Source organism: Carcharhinus amblyrhynchos, chromosome 23 (assembly GCF_965287045.1).
Source record: "Carcharhinus amblyrhynchos chromosome 23, sCarAmb.v2.hapA, whole genome shotgun sequence".
Lineage (NCBI taxonomy): Eukaryota > Metazoa > Chordata > Chondrichthyes > Carcharhiniformes > Carcharhinidae > Carcharhinus > Carcharhinus amblyrhynchos.
Window position 1 is genome coordinate 11,801,672 of NC_137346.1, and position 19,066 is coordinate 11,820,737.

At 40.6% G+C, this 19,066-nt stretch overlaps 1 protein-coding gene across 2 annotated transcripts in view; it reads left to right on the forward strand.

Annotated features, from left to right (window-relative positions):
- The window catches only part of LOC145357541 (serine/threonine-protein kinase NLK-like), a 159,560-nt gene that overhangs the window by 63,308 nt on the left and 77,186 nt on the right, over positions 1-19,066 (forward strand). For both annotated transcript variants that reach the window (XM_080210996.1, XM_080210997.1), the window contains exons 2-3: positions 4,653-4,782; positions 18,846-18,901. In XM_080210996.1, the coding sequence (XP_080067122.1) occupies positions 4,653-4,782; positions 18,846-18,901 (186 nt within the window). The remainder of the gene's footprint in view (positions 1-4,652; positions 4,783-18,845; positions 18,902-19,066) is intronic.

The window sequence follows — 19,066 nt, forward strand, 5'->3', positions numbered from 1 at the left end:
GCAATTTTTATGGACAGGAGGAGGTTTAATTTAGAACATAATACATAAGAACATAAGAAATAGGAGCAGGAGTAGGCCATCTAGCCCTTCGAGCCTGCCCCGCCATTCAATAAGATCGTGGCTGATCTGTCGTGGCTCAGTTCCACTTTCCCGCCCTCTCCCCATATCCCTTAATCCCCTCATCCCTTAATCCCCTCGCCTATCAAAAACCCATCAACCCGCGTCTTAAAAATATTTAGCGAGGCAGCCTCCACCACTTAAAGCAGCCCTGATTTCTCCCCTTTCCATTTATCCATAAACAAAAAGGTGATTTTGATTTTCCCCTCAAGTGGTGATGTGTTTTCCCCCAACTCTCCAGTTTTGGATTGATCTAATCCTCTACTTGATAGCGTAAAATCAGAGGGTTAGTTTATTTTACACATACTAACATGCAGGAAGAGGGTTTGCAACATTCCTTTCTTTTCATATTCACAGAATAAAAGGGGGATAAGGGAAGTAATGAAGCAGAAGGCAAAGACTACAGATAATAAGAATGAATGTTTCACGCAAGTCCAATGTATTCATTTGGTGAGGTTCATGAGCTGAAGCAGAGTAATCCATTTTCCCAGCATTGCTCATTCCACAATGGGAAACACACACAAAGATGAATTAGCCTTGTAGCAGGCACTGGTATAGAAGGTCAGATGCCCTAGTAGAAATATAGATGAGGGTCAGGAAATTTAAACCTGGGCAGAGTTCTAGTTTTCTTTTGCTGTTAAAAGATGGCAGGCTCGTTTAGCTTCACAAGGCAATATTACAGGTTCTTCCACAGTTTGCTATGGTTTTATGAAGGCCATGATTTTTTTTGAGTCATAGCCAGTTATGGCTTCAATTGATATAAATCCTTGTCCATTATATTTTTAAAAATAACTTTATAAAGTAGTCAGGATGATATAGACATATATTTTCTTTCATGTTGTTTTGGTGTGACCCATTTTGAGCCATTGGGAGGAACTGATTTCTGTTTTAATTATGAATATGTTGTGGATTAATAGTTTAAGAAGTACAATTCATTTCATACATTAGGTATTATCTACATTCATCATTTTACAAAATTGATTTTGCATTTACTCAATTTAATGGAGCAAATTTTTTTTAATGAAGAGAACTTAGAACATAATAAGAAATAGGAGCAGGAGTAGGCCAACTAGCCCTTCGAGCCTGCCCCGCCATTCAATAAGATCATGGCTGATCTGTCTTGGCTCAGTTCCACATTCCCGCCCTCTCCCCATAACCCTTAATCCCCTCTCTTATCAAAAACCCATCAACCCGCATCTTAAAAATATTTAGCGAGGTAGCCTCCACCACTTCAACGGGCAGAGAATTCCAGAGATTCCACCACCCTTTGAGTGAAGATGTTCCTCCTCAACTCCGTTCTAAACCGCCCCCCCCTTTATCTTGAGGCTGTGCCCCCTAGTCCTACTATCCTTTCTGAGCGGGAAGAGTCTCTCCACCTCTATCCTATCCATCCCATTCATCATCATATACGTCTCAATGAGATCTCCCCTCATTCTTCTAAACTCTAACGAGTACAGACCTAATTTATTCAGCCTCTCCTCACAGCTCATCCCCCTCAACTCTGGCATCAGCCTAGTAAACCTCCTCTGCACTCCCTCCAAGGCCAAAATATCCTTGCGTAAGTACGGCGCCCAAAACTGCACACAGTACTCCAGCTGCGGCCTCACCAATGCCCTATACAGCTGCAGCAAGACCTCCCTACTTTTATATTCAATCCCCCTCGCGATGAAGGGCAGCATCCCATTCGCCTTCCTGACCACCTGCTGCACCTGCAAGCTGGGTTTTTGCGACTCATGCACAAGGACCCTGAGGTCCCTCTGCACCGTCGCCTGCTGCAGTTTTTCTCCACGTAAGTAATAATCCTTCCTACCATTATTCCTACCAAAGTGGACCACCTCGCACTTGCCAACATTAAATTCCATCTGCCATTTCCTGGCCCATTCACCCAGCCTATCTAGATCCTTCTGTAGGCTCTCACCACCCTCCGCACAATTTGCCTTTCCCCCAATTTTGGTGTCATCAGCAAATTTCGACACCCTACACTCGGTTCCCTCCTCCAGATCATCTATATAAATGGTAAATAGCTGAGGCCCCAGCACCGACCCCTGGGGCACTCCACTAGTCACCATCCGCCAATCCGAATAGCACCCGTTGACCCCCACTCTCTGCCTCCTATTTGACAACCAGTCCTCTATCCACGCTAACACCCTACCCCCAACTCCATGCCCCCTTACCTTCTGCAATAACCTCTTGTGAGGTACCTTGTCAAACGCCTTCTGAAAATCAAGAAAGACCATATCCGCCGGCTCTCTTCTATCCACCGCCCTAGACACGTCCTCATAGAACTCCAGTAAATTTGTCAGACACGACTTCCCTTTAACGAAACCGTGCTGCGTCTGCTCTATCAAGCAGTTCCCCTCAAGATGCCTCGCTATTTCCTCCTTGATGACGGATTCTAACTCCCCCCAACCAACAAAACTTCGGACAACAAGGGGCAACTTACTATGGCCAATCCACCTAACCTGCACATCCCTGGACCGCGGGAGGAAACCAGGGCACCCGGAGGAAATTCACGCAGACGCGGGGAGAACGTGCAAACCCCACACTTGGCTTAAGTTATCAGGAGAGGCTGGATAGACTGGGGCTTTGGAACATAGGAGTCTGAAGGGTGATCTTAGAGGTCTATAAAATGAGCAGCATAGATCAACTAGATAGTCATACCTTTTCCCAAAGATAGGGGAGTCTGAAACTTTAGGGTATAGGTTTAAAGTGAGAGGCAATAGATATAGAAAGGTCCAGAGGGGCAATTTTTTTCAGAGTGGTGAGTGTCTGAAACAAGTCGCCAGAAATGGTGGTAGAGGCGGTTACAGTTGTCTTCTAAAAAAGCGTTTAGACGGTAAGATGGATATAGCGAGATATGGGCCAAGTGTGGGCAATTGGGACTAGCTTAGGGATTAAGGTTGGTGGTGTTGTGGATAGTCTGGAGGGATGTCAGAAGTTGCAGCGTGACATAGATAGGATGCAAGACTGGGCGGAGAAGTGGCAGATGGACTTCAACCTGGATAAATGTGTAGTGGTCCATTTTGGCAGGTCCAATGGAGGAGTATAATATCAAGGGTAAGACTCTTAGCAGCGTAGAGGATCAGAAGGACTTTGGGGTCTGGGTCCATAGGACTCTTAAATTGGCCTTGCAGGTGGAGGATGTGGTCAAGGCATATGGTGTACTAGCCTTCATTAATCGAGGGATTGAGTTTAGGAGTCGAAAGATAATGCTGCAGCTTTATAAGATCCTAGTCAGATCCCACTTGGAGTAGTGTGTGCAGTTCTGGTCGTCTCATTACAAGAGAGATGTGGAAGCTATTGAAAGGATGCAGAGGAGATTTGCAAGGATGTTGCCTGGATTGGATAGCATGCCTTATGAGGATAGGTTGAGGGAGCTAGGTCTTTTCTCTCTGGAGAGACGATGGATGAGAGGTGACTTGATAGAGCTTTATAAGATTTTGATAGATCAGGTGGATTCTCAAAGGCTATTTCCCAGAGCTGAAATGGTTGCTACAAGAGGACACAAGTTTAAGGTTTTGGGGAGTAGGTACAGAGGAGACGTCAGGGGTAACTTTTTCACTCGGAGGGTGGTGGGTGAGTGGAATCGGCTGCCATCGGTGGTGATGGAGGCGAACTCGTTGGGGTCTTTTAAGAGACTTCTGGATGAGTACATAGGATTCAATGGGATTGAGGGTTATAGGTAGGCCTAGTAGGTAGGGATATGATCAGCCCAACTTGTGGGCCAAAGGGCCTGTTTGTGCTATGGTTTTTGGTTTTCTATTTTCTATTTTAAAAAAAAAGGGGGCAGCATGGACAAGTTGGACTGAAGGGCCTGTTTCCATGCTGTAAACCTCTTTGACTGGATAATACTTGGTCCATTAGAATGAATTGAGTTTTCCTTGAAATATTATTGCCAAAAAGAAAATCACTTTTAGATTTCGGGTTTTGGAGCGTGGTTAATTTCTGGTTGAAACCAGTAGGTGTCTTGTTAAATGTTTTTGTCTCAGGTGCTGGAAGTATTTTCAGTGCTGTTAACTTGTTGCGTGTTGCAGTTACCTATGTACATATATAGGCATTATAGAATAATTAATGTCTGCCTGAACTATTACAGCAGATAAATAGGGCTAGTTGAGCCAGGTTCTAGTCAATGGGCCTGAGTAATCAGTATGGAGCTCTCTTGATGCTATTCTGTTCACTGTAGATACTGAACCTCATTTGGTAAAATTTAATTATGCTGGAGCTACAGCCTTGTAGCAGTTTGTGATCATAGTAAGTGCAAACTCCTAAGACCACAGGGCAAAGTTGGCAGTTAGAGATCTTAGTTTACAGAATCTATGCAAAAAATGGAATCAAGGTGGTGATTGCAAATGTTAAGCATGCATAGCTGAATTCACAAGCTTTTTCATATAGAGCTATTTTGGTACAAATTGACATTTTATACATGACTGTTTACATTAATCTGCCCTTATTGGGTTAACGAACAATTTTAGTGTGGTTTCAAAATAATTTCTGTGCTTTCAAGATATTTATGCAGTTCGTATTTTGTAATGCAGGTCAGTAACGGATCCTAGGGATGGAAAGCGAGTTGCACTCAAAAAGATGCCCAACGTCTTCCAGAATCTAGTTTCCTGCAAGAGGGTCTTCCGTGAGCTGAAGATGCTCTGCTTCTTCAAACATGACAATGTAAGTAAATTTAAAATGCAAAATTGGATGGAGTAGAAAAACTGAATCTCTCAAACAATTTGCTCCATGCATCAGATTAGACTAAATTATTTAGGAGCACGCAAGTGCTTTTGAAATCCATTCTCAAATGATTGAACTGCAAAATTCACAATTTAAAAAAAATTCAGGATCTGTTCTTTCGAAGGAACACCATTAATTTATTTTTTGCCATTTAATGATTGGCGCACCATTGACCGTTGATGCAAATGTTATTTACTTGTGTGTTACAACACAGAAATTGATCCCCTTTTTAGACATAATACAATGACTGCCTCCCGCCACAAAAGAGGAATACCTCACCTTGTAACCTGTTAAAGATTTGTGGGAAAGTAAACTATCCTTCAGTAACACTGTGGGTAACTAACAGAAGTACTTAATATTCGCTTTAAAATGCACACTTAACAATTTATTTAATTAACAGGGGACTTTACGTTATTCGGTATAATATTTAGTTAAAATTCTACTGGAATGCTGTTTAAATAAATACAAATCCATTCATTAACCAAAAAAGTAATACTTGAATTTAGTCACACTCAGAAAAAAAAAACACAATCAGGTTTTGTGTCTTACGGAACCTTCTAGAGTTTTTTTCGGTTGATTTTGAGTTTTTTTGATTTGGTGCCTTTTGCTGGTTAGATGCAGTGTTCTCTTAAGAGATATGTTAAGCTTGTAGGATTGAGAGCTGAGAATTTTGAGCTCTTGGCAACTGGCATTTGTGTTCTCCCTCTCCAGACTTGAGGTGTAGTTGCTAACTAAAACTGTTTTTTTTTCCTCTTTTGCACACACTCTTTTATACTTACGACCTATCAATTTTCATACAGCAGGATTGGTCTGATTTTTTTTTTCTCAACATCATCAAATTCAAATCTTAAGTTCTTGGTAGTTGAGTACCTGCTTTAAATTGATTGGACAAAATTCAAACATTCAAATATCTGAAGCCTGTTACCAAGGCACCCTGTTGTCTGGCCTTGAATACAAATGTTTCATCTTGGACTTTAAACCTCCAAGCACTGAAACAAAATAACCTCTTTTAAAGGGACCATGCAATATTTTTTCACTCTAGCATTTTTACATTCTTTACATCTTTACAAAATCAAAGAATTAATGATTTTCTTTAGAGGAACTCCATTAATTTGTTTTCTGCCCTTTAATGACAAGTGCATCATTGACTGAGTGTAGATGCAAACGTTGTTTAGTTACGTGGAAGAGCCAAGTAAAGATCCACATCTGCTTTTCATTGTGCTCAGGGTAGCCCTGTAATCATTAGTTCCAAGATGCATGCATTTCTGTTTTGAATTTTATCTTTTGGTATTAAAATTTTTTACAGACAAGAGTTTAAACAGGTAAAGACCGTTATAATTTAGCTTAAGCTAACAAGCCATTTGCAATTATTGGTGACATCTCCAGGTTAATAGTGTTGCTGCTAAAAACAAAATGCTGGAAGTAATCAGCAGGACTGACGGCATTTGTGGAAAGAGTAGCTGTTAAACTTTCAAGGTCAATGATCTATCATCAGTGCAGCCGGGTTTATTTTGCATGGAGTTGATTCCTTTTCAAGCAAATGATGACTTCTGTAGGACTGCTTGAAGATGACGTTTCCATGGCATTGCTGCTGGTGTCTTTCAGTTATAGACCTCCTAGGGATAACAGTTTCTGTCAAGGTCAATCTTGATTTCATTTACTATTGTCGCATGTAGTGATATACAGTGAAAAGTATTGTTTCTTGCTTGCTATATGGACAAAGCATACCATACATAGAGAAGGAAAGGAGAAGTGTCGAATATAGTGTTACTGTCATAGCCAGGGTGTAGAAAAAGATCAACTTAATGCGAGATGGGCCCATTCAGAAGCCTGGCAGTGTGGAAGAAGCTGTTTGTGAGTCAGTTGTTAAGTGTTCTCAGACTTTTGTATCTTTTTCTTGATGGAAGAAGGTGGAAGAGTATGTTGGGGTGTGTGGGGTCCTTGATTATACTGGCTACTTTTCTGAGGCAGCAGGAAGTGTAGCCAAAGTCAGTGGATGGGACGCAGGTTTGTGTGATGAACTGGGCTTCGTTCATGACCCTTTGTAGTTTCTTACGGTCTTGCACGGAGTAGGAGCCATATCAAGCGTTGGTACAACCAGAAAGAATGTTTTCTGTGTTGCATCTGCAAAGGTTGGTGAGAGTCGTAGCTGACATGCCAAAATTCCTCAGTGTTCTGAGAAAGTAGAGGCGTTGCTAGGCTTTCTTAGCTATAGTGTTGGCATAGAGGGATCTGGAGACCCAAAACCTTGGAGCTCTTGACCATTTCTACTTTGTCCCCATTGACGTAGCTGGGCTTGTCCTCCACTACGCTTCTGACTAGGGGACTCGATGCTTTCCTGATCTGTTTGTTGATGGGATTTTTGTTGGTTTCAGCATGCTTGCAACTAAATTTAACTTGCTTCAATAGTCTTTACCATTATTTTCATTTTCACTTTTATTGATCATCCTTTCCTCAGCTACCTCTAAATACACTATTGGAAAATATTTTGTCACTGCCTCATTAGCTAATTGGTTTTATTTCAAGGCTATGATCTCTTGCTATCCTGTGGACCCTCTGCTCTCCACGAGATAAATGACTGGGAAGCCGAGCTTGCCTTGATCTTGCTGACGACAGGTGGGATGAGACCCTCATTAGGTTCAATTCCATTTTCTCCTGTGCTGAGATGTACTTATTTCAATTTAAAGTTCTGAACAGAATTCACTTTAAGGCCAGAATTAGCAAGTCTTTTTCCAACACTCTCAACAAATGTGACAGGTGTACACTTGCCCCCGCAGATCATACCCACATGTTCTGATCGTGTTCAAAGCCGGTTGGCTTTTGGTCAGCCGCCTTGGACGTTCTCCAAAATTGTAGGTTTTGACTTGCAGCGTCGTCCTTTGATAATCATATTTGGAGTCCCATCTGAACTGGCCAGTCTGAGTAAGGTTGAGGCAGGTGTCATTGCATTTGCTTCACTAATAGCCCACAGATGGATGTTATTAACTTGGAGGTCCCCAAGCTACTCACTACTTCATATTGGTTAGAAGACGTGATGTCTTCTCTTTATTTGGAGAAGATTAAATATACCATGAGGATCTACTGAGAAATTTTATTGTAAATGGCAGCTTTTTGTCTTTTTAAAGAGTTAATTACCATCGATTGTTAATTTGAATTTTTTTCTCTTGTGCACCATTTTCATTTGTTTACTGGGAGGGGTAGAACTGCGTCATCGTAATTGTTTGTCTACTTAACTATTTTTGATGTGGTGATGCTGGTGTTGGACTGGGGTGAGCAAAGTAAGAATTCTCAACACCAGGTTAAAATCCACCACCATTTGGCCTGGGCTTGCAAAATCCTAATAACTGTCCTGGCTTGAGAGAATTCACACCTCTTTAACCTGTCGTTGTCCCCCTCTCCGCTCGCACTATTTGCACCTGTAAAGACTTGCATTCCAACCATTATCTTGCAATTAAGTCTGTGCCTATATGTGCCCTATTTGTGAACTCACTCTCTACTGATCTGATGAAAGAGCAGCACTCCAAAAGCTCATGATTCCAAATAAACCAGTTGGACTTTAACTGGTGTTGATACTTCTTACTGTATCTACTTTTGAAAGCCAGTAAAAATAATTTTAGAACTCATCCTTGGTGATTTCAGCCTCATCTCAGCTCATTGTGCTCTGAGTTCACTGTCCTCTTGTCCCTAAGCTTTTCCTTCATGTAAACTCAGTGTCATCGGCAGCTGCCTCACAGCACCAGGGACCAGGGTTCGATTCCCAGCTTGGGTCACTGTGTGGACTTTGCATTTTCTCCCCGTGTCTGTGTGGGTTTCCTCCCACAATCTGAAGGATGTGCTGGTTAGCTTATTGGCCATGCTAAATTCTCCCTCGTTGTACCCAAACAGTGTGGCAACTAGGGGATTTTCATGCTAACTTCATTGTAGTATTAATGTAAGCCTACTAATGACACTAATAAATTAACTAACTCCCCAACTCATGTTCATCGCTATTGTCGTTGTCTTGTCATCTAAAATACCCTTCCTAGTCCCATTTGTATCATCATCGATAAAGCCATCTCTAACAACTTTCTCGATTCACCCTCACACAGACTCTGTATCCATCCCGGGACATCTTCACTTGCTAAATTCAGGTGCTTATACATATTCATTCTTCCTTCATTCATTCATTTATGAACAACACAGTGAGTAGCAAGGCCAAGGTTGTGAAAATGGTGAGAGGAGTTTTTGTTGAGGGAGAGATTAAGGCTCCAAAGTGAGATTTGATGGGAACAATTATGCAATAAAATGTCCCAAGGTACTTCACAGGAGCATTATAAAACAAATGCGACAGAGCCAGTAAGAGATATTAGGTCAGGTGGTCAAACACCCAGTCAGAGTTTTTTTGGAGCATAGTTGGAAAGTGAAGTTAAGAGACTAATGTTTACAGAAGAAGTTCACAGTTGAGATATAGACAACTGAAGGTACAGCCACCAGTGGCCGTTTTCACAACCTTGGCATTGCTACTCACTGTGTCATTCATAAATAAGGTTGTCCATGACCTCTTGTATTGTTTTCTATGCATACTTCCTTTGAATAATTAATTAGTTGTCAGCCAAACTGCAATTCTTTACATGGTAGTTGTGGATTGTTTCACCTCTGTTTTCCTCCCAGTTCTTAACAGTTTTTCTGCTGATATTGGTGGTCATATTTGGTGGTTTAAGCACCTGATGCTCAGTACTTTATAGGCACTGTTTATTCTTTTGTGGTATGCAAGTGTTGCTGGTAAGGCCAGCATTTGCCCATCCCTAATTGCCCTTGAGCTGAGTGGTTTGCTAGAGCCATTTCAGAGTGCAGTTGAGAGTCAACCAGATTGCATAAGTGGATCTGGAACCACTTGTAGACCAGACTAGGCAAGGACAACAGATTTCTTTAGTGAACTGAATGGGTTTTTATGACAATTGATAGTCTCAATAATGGTGACCATGAAACTTTCAAGTCCAGATTTGTTTTTTAATTTTAAATTCCAGTAGCTGCCATGGTGGGATTTGAACCCGTGCCCCTAAAGCATTAGTCTGGACCTCTGGATTATTAGTCTAGTGCCAATACCACTAAGTCACTGTCTCCCTAATTGAAAGTGAGGCATAGGATAGTTTTGCTGCTCTTTGCACTTGTCGAGGAAAGCTTGGGATTCCAACTGTACTTAGCTTTGCTTTTTTGTAAGCTTTGATGTTTCGTTCAGGAGTCCGGTAATTTATTGTACATGTCGGTTTATTTTATGAACAACTATGCTAGGGGACTTAGTAGTCACACAGTTAAGAGTATTATAATATTGCACAGAACCACTTTATGCAATTGCAGTTCTGCTTATCTTGTCTTTTGGTCTGTGGAGTTACAGTACATTTACCGTGCAGGAGAATTCTAAGTAGTAATACTGACAGGAAAATGTGCAACGTTGTGAATATACTGTTTAAACATTTGCTACTGATGTCTTGTTTACAAGACTGCACTCAGAAGTCAGCACTACTTGAAGGAGTTTCTGTTTCAGCTATTTAATATGCAGAAGCAGACTCATTTGCATTTGTAACAATCTAGCGCATAAAATGATTTTTGAACGGCAATGTTAAGTTTTGCAAAATTGAATAATCTAGAATGTCAATATAATGTTATTTGGGTGTCCCAACAACTGTTGTGATTACTCCTGAAAAATAGATATCCATTAATTTAACATTGTTGCTGCCTATCATGAGACAGCAGTGTTTTTCATCCTTTTAGTGCTACTCTGATTTACCTTCAACTTTACTTGTGTATTGTTTGAGACATTAATTTATTGAATTCCATCCAGCTGTGCACAATCAAATCATCCAAGGCTTGAGAAACAAATGTTTTTAGAGATTGGTTATTTACAAAATCAATTGTTGTGATTTCATCCTGCTTAAAAAAAATGAAGAAAATCAGGAGCACTTTTTTAAAGAAGGGGTTTGAACATTGCTTAATGTGTACTGCTAGAAACTGAAAACTTATAGAACCTTTACTACTTTCCAGTTTAACTTTCTTGCATACAATTATTATGGTACTGCATATACAGCAAATATTAATGCTCAAGTTTTTTGTCATATTCAAGGGCAGTATAAAATTCCTGTACAATGTTCTAATTGAATTTTGGCATTGGTGACAAGTTGATGTTTCCTGCTATTGCTTTATAATTTACTTGTTATAATAAATATATAAACATTTTATAGCAACACTTTTGAATAAGTTGGCAACAGTTTTATTTATGGCAGTTTGAGTTAAAGATTTGGCAGTTTGGTCCCTCACTGTAAATTTGCCATTGCCACCAGGGACAGGGGGTCCTCCAGGTGTGTTCCTGTAGCTTTGCTGCCCTTGTCCTTCTAAATGATAGTAGTCGTTGGTTTGGTAGTTGCTGCCTAAGGAATCTTGCTGAGTTCCTATAGTACATCTTGTAAATGTTAAACACTACTGCCACACTGGCACCCCATCAATAAACAATCAAGTGGGTTGCTTTGGCCTGGATGGTGTTAGCTTCTTGAATGTTGTTGGGGCAACAACCAAGAGGAAAGTAGTCCACTACACTCCTGACTTGTGCTTTGCAGACAGGCTTTAGTGAGTCAGGAAGTGAATTACTCACCACAAGATTTCTAGCCTCTGAACTGTCCTTGTAGCCACGGTATATGACTACTCCAATGCAGTTTCTGGTCAGTAGTAACCAACAGGTTGTTGATTTGTGAGGGACTCTCCCTGTCATGAAAGCTGAGAGATACATTGTATTCCCATGCAGAGTATATTTTATACAGAGTCAATTGCCCCTTAGTGTCCTGAGTTGTGTAGGTTAGAGGGATGAGTGGGTAAAATATGTTGGGAAATGGGGGTAGGGCCTGAATGGGATTGTGATTGGTGCAGAACCAATGGGCCAAATGGCCTCTTTCTGTACTGTAGGGTTTCTATGACTTCTATATGAAGTTGGCAAGTCCCTAATGGGACACAAATTTCAGCGTTTACTATATATATTTTTGAATAACATATTGGATAATACAGCTGAAAGCAGGAGCATTCAGTAGGTAAACTGGCCAGGGGAGTGATCCATACAGTCTAGGAAAATCTCACATTTTAAGTGGGAACTTAATTAGCTCATCTTGGCTAGAGGTTGCTATAATTGGGTTCAGTATCCTTGAACTGAGAAGTATCAACTAGCTTTCCTGCTCTTGATTTCTGTCCAGAAAACCACCTGTAGTGTCCATAAGCTCAATTTTCATCTCTTTTACTGCCACTGTTTTTGAGTGGAATGGAGAGACGATGAGATCAAAATTGCTTTAAAGAGTTGACATTGTGTTGCTCTTGATGTCCATGGTGGGAAATGAATAACTAAGGTTCCCACTTGAATTGAGCAAGTTTTTCATTAATTTGAGAAATTTGGGATTTTATGATGTACGTTGGATCCTGACGCCAGCTTGCAGAAACCATGTCCAGTGAAATTCTATAACACCTTTTTGGCAGTCCTAGAAGGGACTGCTGGAATTGACTCAAAGTATTAAATGCAAATTTATTTAATTATTTTTGAGCTCCAAACAAATTGCTCCACCTTTTGATTGTGGGCCTATAATTTGATCAGCTCCTGATTTCTCCTTGCATCTATGGAAGTGTGCCTGACTATTAAGTAACCATCTTCAAGAAAGCAAGTAAAGTTATGAGGGAAAGCAAAATCTAGATTAAAAGAAAAAAGGTTATATTCTGACATTAAGTAGACTTGATACATCTATTTAGTCATCACCTAGCTTTATCCATTTTGAAAAACTGTATTTTCTGTTCTTAAATTTAACGTTCCCTCTTTCCCCCATTCCTCAATAAACTACTGATGCACAGTGTTTTCTCTTGACTATTTAAGCTCAGCTCTTCCAATATTTTCATTCTGGTAACAATCTGAACTAGGTTGGGTGTGTGCTTTTGAGAAATTAGGATTTGAATCCATGTCCCTAGTCTGCCTTGTGCTAAAATGGGCTGTCATTTGTCCTTTTTATGAATATAATGGCCTAGATTTTGCACACACCAACAGATTTTCTTTGGACTTTTGCTCTTGAACTTCCAATAATTAGACAGAAGAGAGTATGGCGCTCCGAAAGGGAACTTGATCTACGTGAACAGGGTAAGCAACAATGTACCTCAGACAATTAGAATGAAGATCCTTTATAGGGGTCTGTAGAATCTGAAACAGGGAGCAAAAATTTGAATACCTAATTCACTAGAAAATCATGTACAGAGGAAAAGAAAAGTTGAGATGGAGAGGTAAGAGGCTAAGAAAGAATTGAAATCAAATTTTTCTAATATTTCCTTAAATCTGCAGTAATTAAGATCTGAGGGATGTGACTCCACACTTGTAAATTAGTTTTCGTAGGCAAAACAGTGGTTTAGCAATCATTAAGATTGTGCTATTAAAATTTACTTGTGCAGGAATTGCTATCCCTAACTCCTGATGGGGAGTTTAGAGTTATCTTTCATATAATCATTGCAATTTGGTGCCCTTCCATGTTTTATGTTTCAATGCTAAATGTCTTAGCTTGATACAAATGTGGCTAAGCATCTGAGGAGGTGGGCAACATGGCGGCACAGTGGTTAGCACTGCTGTCTCAAGTGCCAGGGACCAGAGTTCATTTCCTGCCTCGGGTGACTGCAAATCATATCTGCGTGGGTTTCCTGTGGGTGCTTCGGTTTCCTCCTTACAATGATTTACAGGTTAGGTGGATTGGTCATGCTGAATTGCCCCTCAGTGTCAGGGGGATTAGCAGGATAAATTTTAAAAAACCTGAGGGTGGATAAGTCCACTGGGCTAGATGGGATACATCCTAGGATACTTTGAGAGGCGAGGGATGAGATTGCGGAGCCTTTAGCTTTGTTCTTTGGGTCCTCACTGTCCACAAGGATAGTGCCAGAGGACTGGAGAGTGACAAATGTTGTTCCTATTTTCAAGAAAGGAAATAGGAATGACCCTGATAATTATTGGCCAGTTAGTCTTTCTTCGGTGGTCAGTAAGTTAATGGAAAGGGTCCTAAGAGATAGGATTTATGACCATTTGGAAGGTTTCAGTTTAATCTGGGATAGTCAGCACAGTTTCGTGAGGGGTATGTCCTGCCGCTCAAATTTGATTGAATTCTTTGAGGAGGTAACTAAGTGTGTGGATGAAGGTAGAGCAGTTGATGTCGTATACATGGGTTTTAGTAAGGCATTTGATAAGGTTCCCCGTGGTAGGCTCATGAAGGTAAGAAGGTGTGAGATAGAAGGAAATTTGGCCAATTGGACAAGTAACTGGCTGTATCATAGACAGAGGGTGGTGGTGGAGGGAAAATTTTCAGACTGGAGGCCAGTTACCAGCAGTGTACCACAGGGGTCAGTGCTGGGTCCTCTGCTCTTTGTGATTTTTATCAATGACGTGGAAGAAGGGGCTGAAGGGTGGGTTAGCAAATTTGCTGATGACACCAAGATTGGTGGAGTAGTGGATGAGGTGGAGGGCTCTTGCAGGCTGCAAAGAGACATTGATAGGTTGCAGAGCTGGGCGGAAAAGTGGCAGATGGAGTTTAACCCTAATAAAGTATGAAGTGATTCATTTTGGTAGGACAAACTTGAATACAAATTACAGGGTCAAGGAATGTGAAGGAACGGAGACCTTGGCGTTCATATCCACAGATCTCTGAAGATTACTAAAGTGGATAGAGCCGTGAAGAAAGCTTATAGTATGCTAGCACTATAGTGTACTATTAAAGGAGGGTTTGAGTTTAAGAGCTGTGGGGTTATGCTGCAACTATACCGGACGTTGGTGAGACCACATTTGGAATATTGTGTGCAGTTCTGGTCACCTCATTATAAGAAGGATGTGGAAGCATTGGAGAGAGTGCAGAGGAGGATGCTGCCTGGTTTGGAGGGTAGGTCTAATGAAGAAATGTTGAGGGAGCTGGGGTTTTTCTCTTTGGAGCAGAGGAGGTTGAGAGGCGACTTAATAGAGGTTTATAAGATGATGAGAGGGATTGATAGAGCGGACGTGCAGAGATTATTTCCTCGGGTGGATGTAACTGTTACTAGGGGGCATAACTAAAGGTTCATGGTGGGGGATATAGGAGGGATATCCGAGGTAGATTCTTTACTCAGAGTGGTTAGGGTGTGGAATAGACTGCTGTGATAGTGGAGTCGGACACTTTAGGAACTTTCAGACGGTTATTAGATAGGCACATGGAGCAATCCAGAATTATAGGAAGGGGATAGCTTGATCTTGGGTTTGGACATAGCTCGGCATAACATTGAGGGCTGAAGGGCCTGTACTGTGCTGTAATGTTCTATGTTTCTATGTGGGGTTATGGGGATAGGGCATAGGTCGGATTGTTGTTGGTGCTGGCTTGATGGGTCAAATGGCAGCCACCTGCGCTGAGAGGATTCTATGGTAAATGGAGTATAAGCAGTTGTTGAAAGTTGCTCTGATATGTTCTAAACAGTCCGAGCTGATAACTTCAAGGTTTATTTTTATTACTCCAGGACAGTATCTAAACTAGTTAATTGTTTTCAGCATGGGAAACAAGTGGCTGTTACAATTGTATTCATAAATTGCAACAAACTTGTTTGGGGAAACATACCCAGCTGATAATCAAAAGTGCAATGATTGAAATCAGACTTTTCTCTTAATTGTAATTGGTTGTGTACTGATAAGAGCCACAATTTTGGGTGTGACAAGTAATCATGCTAATTTGTATATCTTTAAAAAAATTCTATAGCAAATATTTGAAAAAAGTTAGAAATCTGAATTGTGGGAATGTATTAACAAAATAAGCCTTTCTTTATTGTTTTCAGTTGTAAATTTGTTCTGCTTTTTTTAAAAAAAAATACTTGTTTTGAAGGGTGCCAAGAGCATTTAGCACTGTGACAAGTGGAATGAATGCATATTAGAGTTTCGTAAGCAGATTTAGTCACAGTCCACCAAAGGCTTCATTTTCCACCTGTTAGTCTGGGCTGATTTAAAATATGCATTTCAGTGATCATCAATTATTGCAAGCATTATGGTCAACACCATGAGGTTTGAAGTTTGTTTATTAGTGTCACAAGTAGGCTCACATTAACACTGCAGTGAAGTTATTGTGAAAATCCCCTAGTCGCCACACTCCAGCACCTGTTCAGGTACGTAGAGAATTTAATGCAGCCAGTGCACCTAACTAGCACGTCTTTCAGACTGTGGGAGGAAACCGGAAAACTGCATGGAATTGAAAGCCATTGCTTTCTACTTTTGCAAAAAACTGTTTTCAACAGATTGAATGATTTGGCTTGCTATTTTTAAATGCTTCCTATGTAGCTGAAAGTAATTTTCAGATTGTGACCTCAATTTTTATGCATTTTAAAACATTTTATTTTGAGCAGTACTGTTTGTTGCTAACAGGAGGTCCACTAACTGCATCCAAGGGAGATGTGTCAGGAATAGCTGTGACATAAATTATTGCTAAGATCTAAAACATCATTAAGCTACAATGCAACTGTAAATACATGACTAAAAATTAATCTTTATAGTTTCTTGCAATTTTCAATTTTTTGGTCACTATCTTCCTAGCACTAGTTGGATGTAAGTCAAGCTTTTTAAAGCCCTAGACCAAGAAGTAATCATTTTTCTCAACATTGTTTAGTCATGTAGAATTGTGTATGATTTTCACATTATTGAATATCTCAGACTAAAGTCTACCCAAAAGTTGTCTGTGTTCGTGGCTCTTTAAGCTAAGCACGCACAAACTCTCATCTTGGTTTGAATCAGTTCCTAATTTGAGAATTGGGAGGACAACTTGAAGCTCCCAAAATTAGACAAAAATAACGCAAGAGTCAGCGAGCTTCCTTTGGGTCAAGCTTGAAAATGGGTAAACATAACATCCTAATTTGTACTTCTGTAGTTTCTTTAATATTATAAAGACTTGCCTCAGATGACCCCCAAAAATCAATGATCAAGGCAAGATCCCTCGATCCTTCTTAAAGGAGCAGGAGTAGGCCATCTAGCCCTTCGAGCCTGCCCCACCATTCAATAAGATCATGGCTGATCTGAAGTGGCTCAGTTCCACTTTCCCGCTTTCTCCCCATAACCCTTAATTCCCTTGCCTACCAAAAACCTGTCTACCTGTGACTTAAATATATTTAGCGAGGTAGCCTCCACCACTTCAACGGGCAGAGAATTCCAGAGATTCACCACCCTTTGAAGAAGTTCCTCCTCAACTCTGTTCTAAACTGCACCCCCCCTTCCCGAGGCTGTGCCCTCTAGTCCTGCTGTCCTTTCTGAGCGGGAAGAATCTCTCTACCTCTACCCTATCCATCCCCTTCATTATCTTATACGTGTCTATAATATCCCCCTCATCCTTCTAAACTCCGAGTACAGACCCCGTCTATTTAGTCTCTCTTCATAGTCCAACCCCCTCATCTCCGGTATCAGCCTAGTGAACCTCCTCTGCACTCCCTCCAAGGCCAAAATATCCTTGCACAAGTGCAGCGACCATAACTGCACACAGTACTCCAGCTGCGGCCTCACCAGTGCCCTGTACAGTTGCAGCAAGACGTCCCTGCTTTTATATTCTATCCCCCTCGCTATAAAGGCCAGCATCCCATTCGCCTTCTTGATCTCCTGCTGCACCTACAGACTGGGTTTTTGCGACTCATGCACAAGGACCCCCAGGTCCCTCTGCACCGTAGCATGCTGCAGCTTTTCGCCCTTTAAATAGTAATCCCTCCAGCTGGGATATCCCCAAATTGTACATACCCAGTTAAGGAAGGATTACTGGCTCCTAGTAATCCATCCCTTGCCAAATGCAACAAGTTAAACTAACAAACTTCCCTTTTCCTTGGATAGTTTTTCCAGACCCAATAATGTTTAAAAATAAGCCAATCTGACCAGGCTGTCAAGTTAAAATAGAGTAAATTTACTAACTACTAAAAAGGTAAAATGCCAAAATGCATGCATTCATCTACATTCATATGGATTAGAAGTAAGAATTGAATCCCATAGTAAATACGAATAAAAATGTTATATGGAAAGTCCTTGAATTGTGAAGCATTACGACCAATACAGATCCATTCTAGTAGCTGACTTCTGCTGTTAAATAGTTGATTCTTCGGTTCAGGTGTTCTGTAGTTTGGCAGAGAATTCTTGATTTTTTTTTCCAGCTGCAATCCTACCATTTGATCAACTTTCTCAGATTTTTGGAAGTTCCTGCAAAAGATGGCTGTTTTTGCAGAGGCTCTGCCTCAGTTACTGTATTCTCTTTCAATGTGGCAATTTCTAGCTGCTTTTCTCTCAATGCGTGCATACATGCCCTGGACAGCTCTCTTGGCTAGCTTTTAGCCTCCGTCTTTGTATAATTAAACTGGAGACTCAGGATACACAGTCCCCTAGACAATTGTACCCTTGGTTCTTGAGATGAGATAGTCGTTACGTTCCTTTGTCTTTGCAGAGATGGTCATCAGTTTTTTGGATGGTTTTACAAGTACCTCATCTGGAAGCACACAGAGGGGTTCCATTGTTCCTTGGCGAACTCCCTGCTGCTGTTTCTGTTGGTGGATGAGATGTCCTTTTTTAAAAATATAAATCTCAGGTCATTTTCTAAGCTCCACTATTTCCATGTATACTTCCAGGTTTTATTCTCCATCATTGTGACAGCTGGATGAGGGGAAAATTTCATTGCAATAACAACCTTACAGTTGCATGATCAAATCCTACTTATGTGCCACCTAGATACTGGGTGATAATTTAAGCATGCTGTTATGCCATGGTGTTCTTAAAAGTATTAACTAACTAAACTGTTCTCTCCTGTATTAAGCTTGCCAGATTTAAAAGTGAAGCTTGAGGACTTCTATAAGAATTCTGTTCCAATTAGATGATGTTGATAACCAAATTTTAAACCACTTATTATTTCAGTACAAAACCATTTATTATTGGCTTTTAATCAGCAATCTTTATTTGAATATCAGTATTTCAATAAACGCTAACTTTTTCTGTTTTGTTTTAGGTGCTCTCTGCACTCGATATACTCCAACCTCCACACATTGACTACTTTGAGGAAATGTATCCTAACAGTCAAATTTAATATTTGAAATTACTGTAAGTCTCTTAGGTGATTGTCGTTAATGTACAGTTAGAATTTTGTTGGAAGGCATTGCTAGAGAACTGATGCATGTTCTATTGTGTGAGCCACAATATTGAGAAACAATGCATGTTTTATTCTTTGAA